The sequence below is a fragment of the Grammomys surdaster genome, unplaced genomic scaffold, assembly GCF_004785775.1.
Source record: "Grammomys surdaster isolate TR1022 unplaced genomic scaffold, NIH_TR_1.0 149, whole genome shotgun sequence".
Taxonomy (NCBI): domain Eukaryota; kingdom Metazoa; phylum Chordata; class Mammalia; order Rodentia; family Muridae; genus Grammomys; species Grammomys surdaster.
In genome coordinates, this window is record NW_021604607.1 from 10,503,704 (window position 1) to 10,516,123 (window position 12,420).

Genomic DNA, 12,420 nt, shown 5'->3' on the forward strand with positions numbered 1-12,420 from the left:
CAGGATAAGAATTGTATCTTCTGAAATGTTTCAACAATCTGGCATAAATATCAGGTTTTTATTTCTAAGGAGGCTAGTGTTTACCAATGCTTCTCTTATATTTTCTTCAACAATTTATATCCTGAATCGAGATTTAAAAAAAAAACCCTCCAAAATCTCTAGGGGCTAGAGAGATGGCTCAGTAGCTAAGAGCACTTACAACTCTCTCCAGTTCTGGAGGATTTAACACCCTCACACAGTCATACAGTCAGAACACCAATGCACATAGATAAAAATGATTAATTAATTAATCGTTAAGAAAAACCTCTAGCACATTAACATTTTTGCTGTATTTAACTCTACTCTTTCTTTCTGAACAAAAATTTTAAATTATAATTTCTGTACTAGGAAATGCATGTCTCTAATATCAAAAGCTACTTAAAAACTATTGAAACCGTCTTTTTTCCTCCCTGCACCAACTGGAAAACTTCTCTAACTTTCCCTTAATCTTGACTTCTAACATGGTTTAAAGGTAACTGTGTTAACTCCTTTTCATAGGAAACTATTAGAAATACATCATACATGTGGAAGCCAAAACAAACACTTGCCTGCCTGCTCTTTACCATGTGCAGGCTGCAGGGCTTCCTCCTTGCTGTTACTGCTGTTTCCTTCTGGTTTCTAAGATAGGGTGTCACCAGGCTGACTTCCACATTCTGACCTCCACACATACTATAACTAGCACCCAGCTGAGACAGACATGAGATGCTTCCTTACTCTGGTAACATTGCATGGATTCTGTATATATAATATTCTGAATATAAATGGATTTTTACATTTTTGAAGGCTATCATCTATGTACTATCCTAGCATTCATACATAAGAGAAATTCTTATCTAACTGTCAGAACAGTATAAAGAAGCTAATCTTTTAAATGCAAGAAAACAATGGATTCTAGTAATATAGGATTCAATTATCTAAAGAGTAGTAACCTGAAACTCAAAACTTATTACAAAGAATATACCCTTAATAGATACTAAGTAAATGTACAAAAAAAATCTACCTTCAGAAATTCATAGCATCCAGTCTGTTCACATGGATCCCATACGACAGACCAGATGGAAAGGGATAAAGACCTGAGGCAGCAGGGTAGATGAACTGAGATTTAAAGCAGTGTATCCTATTGCTATTGATACCACAGTGTTTTGAAGAATGCTAATGACTTTTTTACTTTAAAAACTATAGTGCACAGAATGCCCGTAACACTCTTCCTTACAGTCTAAGCTTCCAGTGGGGAACTTTCAGAACAACTCTAACGATGACGACGACTACGGTGAAAAGGCAAGTGCAAGGCTGACAATGCTGTTGATACTCACCACTTCACACAGTCTGTATGACCCAGGTAGTGTCGCTGAGTCCTCTCCTCATAATTAAACAGGACCACCACTGAGGCAATAAAATAAACTATCTCCCCCGTGGGAAGCAGGTAAACATTCGCTCGACAGTCCTTCCCTCGATAACCATATCTTGAATGAAAAGTCAAGGTTTTAAAGCAAATACTCAAGGTGTTTAAGAAGTCATGGAGGCACAAAGGAGAGAAAACTGGACTAGAGCCAGGACACTCCTCTCCTGCCCAAACCTAAGTCTTATACTGTATTTGTCTTAATGTCCATATTCCTTGGACAAATATCCTGAGTTCCTAGCATGTGCCCAGCACAGTGCTAACCACACAGCTCTGAACAAATAAGAAGTGAGGCCTGTGTGACAGTATGAGAGGAGGAAGTGTACAAGAGACCTGAGAAAGCATACAGTGGAACCTAAGAAACAACAAGTGTGCTGGGCCTAAAATGAGAAATGAGGGCTAGTTAACTCTGTTTGCTGTACAGAACGGCAATAAAGCCCGTGCCAGATTACAGGATTGGTGAGTTTCTCCAAGCTAACTTAATTTTGTCCAACGTAAGGGATTTAAAGAATGTAGGGAGAGACGCACAGAACAGAGAGCTGAGGTCACACAGCTAGTCTCTTTCTTTTTCACTGAGTTTTTAGCATCCCACATGCGACTTTCCAGGTGGAATCAGGAAACCTCAGTATTAAACTATTGTGTGTATCTGAGCCTGGCAGAGAAGTAGCCAATTTCAGAATTACAATCATCCTTGCCAATCTGAGCTCTTATGAAGAGTTTTCATAGTGAAGTGGTGGTATGCTTGGCAGCTAAGGCAGAAGACTCTTGTGATGTAAGGCCACCCTAGGCTACATAGTGAGTACACAGTTGCATAGGGAGACGTGGCAAGACAAAGGATTCATCATCTATCATACATCATTTCATACATTATAAATTGGCAAATCAGCGTTTTAAGTTACAGTACAATAATTTACAGCAGCTCTGAGGCAGGTGTTAACCCTTTCTAAAAGAATGTTAAGGTTCACAGGGCAAGTGCAGAGCCGACACTCGGATACTGTCCACCATGGATGTAACACCTGTCACACTGAATGCTTCCACAGCGCCCACCCTTCCCACGACAAGCACAGACAAGCTCTGTAGCCCATAGACCTGGGCTTACGCTCAGACACCTGCCACCTGTTATGGTGACTCTGAGAAATGATTCTCCTTCCAAGCCTCAGTTTCCATCTCATAGACGGTATGGGACAATCTGAAAAGGTAGTTTGGGTCCTTCCAGGTCCAGTCTGGAACCATCCCTGCTGCACCGCTGCTGCTTGCTGCAGAGCTCATGGGATGCTGCTGCTCTGTCTGTACTAACTCTGATGATTTTAAATTGCTATTAGTAAACTATATCCACACATTTTAGAGATCCTGTCTCCTATTAAATTTCTCTAGTGGTTCTTAAGTTTATTGTGTTTTATTCCTGGTTTAAGGACAATTTGATTCTTTAGACAAATAAATTTTTATTAAACTAGGACAAAGCAAATGGATTTGTTTCCTGTCTGTGAAGGATACGCCCACTCCAGTTTGAGCTTCTCAGAAGGCAGCTCTGTTCTGATGTCATCATAGTTGTCAACATCCGAAGGAATGAACATTGTAATTGGTCGACCTCGCATAAACATTTTAATATATTCTCCTTCTGTTGAAACATAAGACAAAGATTAAACCACATGTATTTCCCATAACTGTAGGAAAGTGGATTACTGATACAATGAAACCATGCCAAGAGTAGCTGTTACAGTTCTCCACTGCATGTTTTTAACATACTACAGAGCATATGTAGAAAACAATTAGCTAGTCCAAAAGAATGCAAGCAAAAATTAAAACAAACAACAAATCTGTGCCCGTTTGTTTAGGTGTGAATAACTGTGTTCATCCAAATTTAATTTACTTTCTATATATTTCTACAAGAAGCTAAAAAAGCTCAAGTAAAAGTGCAAATCTTCGTGACCGAGGACTCTTAACTTGCAAGGGAAAAAAAAAATTAGACAGACAACACTCATGTCTGTCATACTATGTAATCAATCTCAAGAACGACACCTTGCAAATTAAAGACCTTCTGCAGAAGGAAACATTTGACAAAGTCAAAACAAATCCTGGAATAGGCAACATATCTGCAAATCATGTATATAATAAGGTGGTTAATCTCTAAACATATAATGGATGCCAGCTCAATAGTAAAAAACAAACCAAGGCAACTCCCTCTTTAAATGCATTTAAAAATGGGGAAGTACTTTCAAAAAAAGACATAAAAATAGTCAACAATTTGAAAAGACATGAAGTATTAATAGTAACTCAAGTATATATGATTGAAAAGCACACTGCACGTCATTCCAGATCTGTTAGAATGATTAACAAAAACAGCCAGACAAAGCATAAACAAGGGCATGGAACAGAGGGTGACTGTATATGCTGCCGCAACCGACAGGCAGGGAGGAGGCTCTTCAGAGAATTCAAACACAGTCACTGCGGCCTCTGGCAGTCCTACTACTGGATACTTGCCAAAAGAGTGTAAATCAAGACCATGACCAGATATCAACGCTAACTCTCACGTTCACAGCAGCACTATTCCTAACAGCTAACATCTGCACACAGCAGAGAAAGATGTAAAAATACAAGTAAGTAAGCCAGTCACAGAAAAACAGCTACTGCTGTTTAAAACAGTCACACTCATGAATGGGAGGAGTGGTAGTTAACTAGGGGTTACAGGAAACAGGAAATGAGTGACAGAACTTCAGCCAAGTAAGTGGAATAAAAGCTTAAGTCTACCATACAACATCACACTAGTCAATACTAACTAAATTGCATGATTTAAGACAGCAGATCTTGCCGGGCAGTGGTGGCGCACGCCTTTAATCCCAGCACTTGGGAGGCAGGCGGATTTCTGAGTTCAAGGCCAAGGCCAGCCTGGTCTACAGAGTGAGTTCCAGGACAGCCAGGGCTACACAGAGAAAACCTGTCTCAAAAAACCTAAAATAAATAAATAAATAAATAAATAAATAAATAAATAAATAAATAAATAAAGCAGATCTTGTGTCAGGTGTTCAAACCAAAACCCATCATGGATCCACCATGAGAAAAGGACTCACACATTTCTTCAAGTTAAGATGAGAGGAAGCTAGAGCTATGCAGGAACACTTCTCACCTCACAACTGTGCCTTCTCTCAGCCCCGTTATCAATAACCAAATTCAACTATAAGGCAAACATTTCAAGACAGTGAGCAAACAGTCTTTTTCTTGTTACTAGCACCATAGGTTCTGAACCAGCTTTGGTTTACATAAACCAATAGTTGTTTATAAGATCTTCAATAGTCTCACACTAAAACATTTTTACAAGGTGAGTCAGGATCAATTCAACACTGTGCATCTCTTACCAAGGGAAACAGACGGCAACTGGACATGGTGGGCATGTCTGCAATCCTAGCACTCGAGTGGAAGCAAGAATGTCATCCACAAAGTCAAGGGCAACCTGGTCTCTATAACCAAGTGTCACACCTATATGCTGGGACCTTGTATCAAAACACAAGACAACAACAGTGGGAAATACCCACAGATGGAGTGCTCATTCCTGGGGAAAAAAAAACAAAAACAAAACCAACCCCACCTGTCTCTACCCCTAACATCCTGATGACCGACATACAGATACATCACCATATGAAATGGGTGCCAAAGCTAAAAGGGAAGGAGAAAGAGGCTGGGCACAACAGGACAGGAATGATGTTTAGTGGTTAGCAACTTGTCTGACATAAAATGGAAGCGTGTCATCACCAACCAGAGGCTGATATGATCTTAATGTCTCTATTAATGACTCAAGTTACCTAAGAAAAACAGTGTGGTAATCCAATATGCAAAATTCAGTAGTTTATATAATGTCAACTATGAAGAGCAAGATAAATTTCTTGTGGGGTGTCTGCCTGCAACCGTATCTTCAGATTAAAAAGCTGTGCTTATTGTGGGTGAGAAGTTCAAGTTATTTTTATTATTACCACTCACAGTGGGCTCAGCCTTAGGGTTTGCTCTAAGAACAGGGTAAGACCTCCTACACTATGGTTTTAACAACACATGATGCATGTTATTATTACTTCTGAATCTGAGAGTGGGCCTTAACTTCCTGATGACTTTCAGCATAGCTAAACTTTGATGATAAGGAGCGATTACCAGCTGTAAATTTCCCCTTCTAGAATCCACGTTACCCTTGGAAGTAGTTGGTAAATCTACTCTTAAAGGTACTGATCTGTGCTATAACTTCCTTGGTTTTGTAAAAAGAACATCAAATTGTTGAATCCATTTTAAAATTTCTCCTAGAATGTTGATCTGCTCGAAGGTGTCCATGATCAGTGCATTCTGACTAATAAATGGCAGATAATAGGTCCCTCCACTGCTCCAGAAAGGAAGTGTAACTGAGAGAGCTGAGAACGGCATTCTTTCAGGAACTGGTTTTTTTTTTTTTTTGGGGGGGGGGGGTGTTCGAGACAGGGTTTCTCTGTGTAGCCCTGGCTGTCCTGGAACTCACTCTGTAGACCAGGTTAGCCTAGAACTCTTGAACTCAGAAATCCGCCTGCCTCTGCCTCCCAAGTGCTGGGATTAAACGTGTGCGCCACCGCCGCCTGGCAAAAATGTGTAGCCCAGACTGGCCTCGAACTCGTGATCCTCCTGCCTCTTCAGCAAATCGTACCGGTGTGCGCCACCACTACCGGCCTTTCATGAACTGTTAAGCAGTGAAAGCAATTAGCTAAGACAACAAAGGAGCTCCCGGAGCTCCTTGTCTTTCCTGATATGAAATACACTGGCAGTGTATGACAAGCTTTGCCATCTGACCTGGTACCACACTGGAGACGATATATATTGTAGGAACATGAACACTTTCTGTCAGTGAGAAGAAAGTAACACAATACGTGATGAAAGAAAGACTGGCTGGTAACTGAATCCCAATGTATTTTCTATTATCTGCGAGACCTGAGTTCACTTTCCTAGCATATAAAAGGGTAACTACTACTTGGAATTATGATTGAGTAAGTTAATATAATATGAAACATAATTTGAGGCCCTTGAGAACATTTATCTTTCTTCCTTTGAGAAGGATGTGTAACTTTTATTCTATTGTTCTGATGCAGGGCTTAGCTATGTAATCCAGGATATTCTCAAACTTGAAAGCTAGGTCTACAAGTATGTGCCAGTGTGTATGGCAAGCAGGGACCATTTACAATACTGTTTAGCCATTTGCTTATGTTTAATATTCCATTTAATCTCTGCATAAACTTTAAAGTGGCTAACCACAGGATAGCAAGTATAGGCAAATACACCAACATTCTGATGATGCTACCACGGATACTTTAAAAGCAAGGGCCACAAAGTCAAGCATCTGTGTGGTCAGAGAATGAAAATGAGACAAGCAGGAGGTGACAGGCTGACGGGTGTGATGCACAGGCACAGTCCAAGTACCAGTTCAGGAGGAGTACAACTAAACTTCATTTTCCCAGAGAAATAGCAACGTAATAGTTTACTTCTTTGAGAGAGTGTGAGAGAGAATGAGAGAGACTGACTGACTGAATGCATGAATGAAAACGAGACACCTGCCCGGCCAGCATACAACTTGAGCAAACAGTCCTGCCCATGGGAATTAAACATAATATGAAGATGGAGCTCTTTTCTCCCTAGCAACTGGTGTTTCTGCTGCTAATGTTTTCTTGAGACTCTCGGATTTGTTTTTTTCTTTTCTTCTCTTTTTTTTCTTTTCTTTTCCTTTCTCTTCTCTTTTCTTTTCAGACATTGTCTCACTGTATATCTCTGGTTATCCCAGAACTCACTATGTAGACCAGACTGTCTCTGAACTCACAGAGATCTGCCAGGCTCTGCCCTCCAAGTGCTGGGATTAAAGGTGTGTACCACCATGCCCAGATCTCCTGATCTAGGGTCTTCTAATCACTGCTTGCTTTATTCGAGCTTACTTTCTGCTGTCATTACTGGGAACTCATAGTGAACACAAGCTGAAAAGCGTGAGTCCAAGGGGTTGTCTAAGAAAGGTTTAAGATCAGTGACAACAATAAAGGCTTTGTAGTCTAGAGAATGAAATTAAGGAACACTTACCCTTCTGCTTGTAAACAGAGCAGGTGATCAGTGCTCAGAAGGGAAGCTCTCCACTGAGTGTAATGAGTCTCTATTATGCTGCCATAGCTAACATTTCTGGGATCCAGAGTGGACAGAATACAAACTCTGATGTGAACCTTGGTTTGAACCTCAGCCTTAGCCTTCCCTAGTGTTCACATTAAAAAAAATAAATATGTATTGGTAACTGAATCTGATCAGTGACAAAGTCATTTAACTACAAAGACAATTCTGTGAGACACTGTTGATTAAGATTATTCTTTTTTTTTTTAATTCTTGCACAGACTAAGAAATGAAAAAAAAAATCTTAAAGAGTTCATCTAGTCCAACTCCTACTTTTCAGAAAAGGAAATATGGTTTAACTAATTTCAATAAATTTTAAGTCTGCATTCCAAATGTTGTTATTTAGGACTTAGAAGTCTTTTTATTCTAAACCTAGGTTTCAAGCCTAGTGTGATGGAGCACACCTTTAATCCCAGCACTCCACTCAGGAGCAGAGATAGGTGGAACTCTTAAGAGTTCAAGGCTAGCCTGGTCTAAATAGCAAGTTTCAGGCTAGCTAGCCAGAGAAGTACATAGTGAGACCTTGTTTTTAAAACAAATTGACACAGAAAACAAAGGTTCTAGATCTGCATCTAACAAAATCAGTCCCTGATCTACCAAATGGTTGGGATGTGGCTAGCATGGATGAGAGACGCTGGAAGTGAAGTATACAACACTGATTTTCTTCACAGCTTGATTTATTTCTAGACTTAAAGAGACTTAAAAACAGAAAAAGGCCTTTTAGAAATAGTAGAACTGCATAGGTTTAGACTGCAGTCACTTGTGCCATGGTGCTACTGCTGAAGACCTCTGAATTTCTAGAGTGCTGAAATTCTTTTCCTATAGATTTCTACTTTAAGAACCCTAAGCATGAGCTGGAGAGATAGCTCAGTGGTTAAGAGCACTCACTGGATACTCTTCCAGAGGACCTGGGTTCAATTCCCAGCACCTACATGGCACCTCACAACTGTCTCTAACTTCAAGATCTGACACCATTCCATAGACATACACGTGTGAAACAGGCAAAAACATCAATGCGCATAAACAGAATACGAAGAAGTTATTCAGAACTCTGAGCATGGTGGTGGCTGCCTGTCACCCCACGTTTTGGAGACTGAAACAGGAGGATAGGAGTTCATGGCCACCTGGTTACATACTAACCTTGAGACCAGATAGGGTATATGAGATATCATTTCAAAAAAATTTTTTTCTAGTTTGCAATTTTTAGAACTAATAGTTTCTTCTAAATTAGAGTTTGAATCTCAAACATAAGCAAAATACAGAAAAGCATGATGACACCAAACTGCTACAAACCCAGGAATCTTTATTCATTTTCAGTTGTTTCTTCACTAGCAATTCTGCCTACAAACCATACAGCTAAAAACCAAAAAGATAAGTAAGGTACTGGATAAAGGAACTCTAGTTTTATAGCAGAAATTGACAAAGACCCTTTTTTGGGAAGACTTTCTTGAACCAGATAATGACCCAAGTGTCTACCTGTGCACCACCCACGTGTATACAGAAGTCCTGGGAATCAGAAGGCACTGGAGCCCCTGGAACTAGAACTCTAGGTGGTCATAACTTGCCATATGTGACAGGAACCAACCCAGGTCCTCTGCAAGAGCAACAGGTGCTCTTAACCACCAAGCCATGTTTCCAGCTCTGACCAGGTTGTTTCATAGTGATGATATTTTAAAATTCAACACACATGGTTGGGTGTATAGGCATATATATCTTTAATCCCAACACTCAGGAGCCAGAGGCAGCCTGGTCTACAAAAATTCCTGGCCAACCAGTTTAGACCTTGTCTTTAAGTGGTGGCGTGTGTGTGCTATATAAGTGGTGGTGAATGACTTTAATCTCAGCAGTCTAAATCTGTAAATGGAAACCCTTAGGTTAAAAAAAAAAAGTCCTAGTTATAGTGCCTACTAAATATGAAGCACTTAGTTTTACCAACTAGGATAAAACCTGGGTTTGAAAATTTGACTAGTATTAAAATGCTATTTTTTCACCTTCTTTGTTCTATTAACAAAATTTCCTAACGTCTTAGTCGGGGGTGGGGGAGATATAATGATAATACAAAAGACACGGTCCTAGTAATTTAGGAACTCACCTCGGAGATATAGATCTATAGACATATAGGAAACTTGGATGTTAATTAAAACAATAAACCAACTTATAACTAATCTCTTTTGACTGCAAGCCACCCCTCATTTGCTCTTTTTTTCTTTTTTCACAACTCTGTCATAAAATTACTTGAAACATCACACACCAGAGGTTATTTATGTACTTTGGATTTTTCTTTTTGAAAGGTTAGGAAATAATGGAATATGACTCCAGTGCTTGGAGTAACAGCTACAGTGAGCCTCTGCTATACAAAAGGAGGGACAGAAGGAGGGAACGCAGCTGTACCACTTACATCTCTCTAGCTCTGCTTCCTAATTAACTAGGGCAGGAGAAGAAACACAAGGTCCAGGGGGACTCCAGAAACTCAGGTGTACAAGAAACTCTGATTCAGCAGGACTAACAGGCTTTGAATTGCATGCTTTGTGTTTTGCTGTGAGGTTTTGTGAAATTGGGTTTCATTCTTAAGCAAGGCAGTTCTTGAACTCCTGCCATATTCCTGCCTCAGCCTCTCAACCGCTGGGGTTACAGGTGTGAGCCCCACACCTGGCTCTCATGCCTTATTTCTTTATAAAAATATTTGGATAAAATCAAACAAAATGTGAAGATATGATAAATTTGGGTCAAATTATAGATAGGTGCTTCTTATAGTACTTACACACATTTTTAGACAGAAAAAATATTTCACAATCTTTAAACACTTAAAAGTGTTACTATGGGGGGGGATCAGTATTTTGGTGAAGCTGAATGGGTGAGTCGTTTGGAGAGAAAGCAGCTAAGTTCACCTGTAACTTGAGACACTGTAAAACTGCAGTGCTTTAAATCTTCGGTGATACAGGACACTTTGCTCCTACATCTCCTGTTTGTCTCACTTGTCCCTGACATGAGTGAGGTGTCTGGTGAAGAAGAATAAACATGTATGTTACAAATGTAATGGTTAACAAACACAACAGTGTATGCATCCTGTGATCAGTGATCTACCTGTTATGTCTTACCATGAAAAGTCACCTATTTCACTCATTTTCTTTGGACAGCTTAAATGTTACTGTATCAGAAATACCTTCCCTACCACTGTACATAACAGCAACCTATCCTCACTCTTTCCAAACATGTATCATCTCATAACATTAGGAATTTGTTATATTCTGTCTATATCATATGTGTGTAGCATACTGTTTGTTACCAAATTCCATATGGTTCAGACATAGTAACTGCGGTAACTGTAAGTGCTTAGCACAGGGCCTGGCAAGGAAATACTCAAATTTTTGTTAAACAACAAAGTGTATTAAATGATTATCTGATAAAAGAACAATTCATAACCATTTTAGATCCATACGAGCTGTTAGAATCTCAAGAATATTTACGGCATAATTTTTCTTTTCCCAATTCAATAAATGTTTATGTTGGTTATTTAAAGTTTATTTGAGGGGCTAAAGAGAAGGCTTGGAAGATAAAAAGTATTTGCTGTACAAGCATGAAGAACAGGGTGCCTATCTCCAGCACCCACGTGGATCAGGACAAGCATGGTGACCTGCCTAGAATCCCACAGCTAAGATGGCAGAGAGGTGATCCCTGGAACAAGTTAGCGACCTGGACCAGCTGAACTGGCCCACTCTCAGTTCTAATAACAGATCATGCAATGGAGGAAGACCCCAGACATCAAACTTCCGGCCTCCATATGGCACACAGAACATATATGTGTACCACACAAATGTGAACAAACACATGAAAAAAGAAATGTTTGAGAGCAACTATTTAGCTAAATCCAATTACTGTAGGCTTTTAGTAACATCTGCTTCTCAATCGATCCTTTCTTCAACTACACAGATTTCTTTCCAGTCAGGGCTTTAGTCGTTAAAGTTCTCAATATAATTAGACAATTAACAATTAAGTGTGCACTGATTTCAACTCTCACTGGCAGGAGAGCTAGTGCTCTGACTACTGGGTAGATCAGGGGAGTAGATATTACATGTTCTCACTGTGAATGTAACTGTGGTGATGCATTTATTCATCCCACAGTGTGCATACACTTCAAATGATCTACATACATACACACCATTTTAAACGTTAATGAAAGAAGAACACGGATTTGAAACATTAAGTCAGAAAAATGGTAGTTATTCAGTTTTTAAAAAAACAGCTAAGCTGGGCGGTGGTGGTAGACGCCTTTAATCCCAGCACTTGGGAGGCAGAGGCAAGTGGATTTCTGAGTTCAAGAGTTCGAGGCTAGCCTGGTCTAGAGTGAGTTCCAGGACAGCCAGGGCTACACAGAGAAAACCTGTCTTGAAAAAAAATAAAAATAAAATAAATAAAATAAAAATACAAAAAAAAAACCCAGCTAATAATGTGAGACATTGTTACTGCTCCAGAACTGACAATGGAACACTTAATTTTTTGATATTAATACATATAAAGGATAGTTCAGGCAGACAACACTTGATTGGCATGTGCAAAGAAGCCCTAGGCTTGGTCCACAGTATCTCATAAAACAAAAGCCAGGCATGATGCATGATGGGACACATCTTCAATCTTAGCACTTAGGAGACAGAGGCAGCAAGATAGATCTATGAAGTTGGGACCAGTCTGGTCTATATAGCAAGTTCCAGGCCAGCTAGGGTGACATGGTGAGAGTCAATCAGTAACTACTGTAAGGATAAGCTTATCTTATCAGCTGCACTCACTCCATCTCTGTGTCAGACGTCTATTTTCTCCAGCAGATAGTTTTATGAAAG

General features: G+C 39.7%; 1 protein-coding gene across 1 annotated transcript in view; it reads right to left on the reverse strand.

The window, feature by feature from the left end:
* Window positions 1-12,420, reverse strand: part of Eml4 (EMAP like 4) — a 118,998-nt gene that overhangs the window by 35,612 nt on the left and 70,966 nt on the right. Inside the window, exons 8-9 of the mRNA XM_028765152.1 lie at window positions 2,933-3,056; window positions 1,353-1,502 (exon numbers count right to left, since the gene is read on the reverse strand). Coding sequence (XP_028620985.1) covers window positions 1,353-1,502; window positions 2,933-3,056 — 274 coding nt within the window. The remainder of the gene's footprint in view (window positions 1-1,352; window positions 1,503-2,932; window positions 3,057-12,420) is intronic.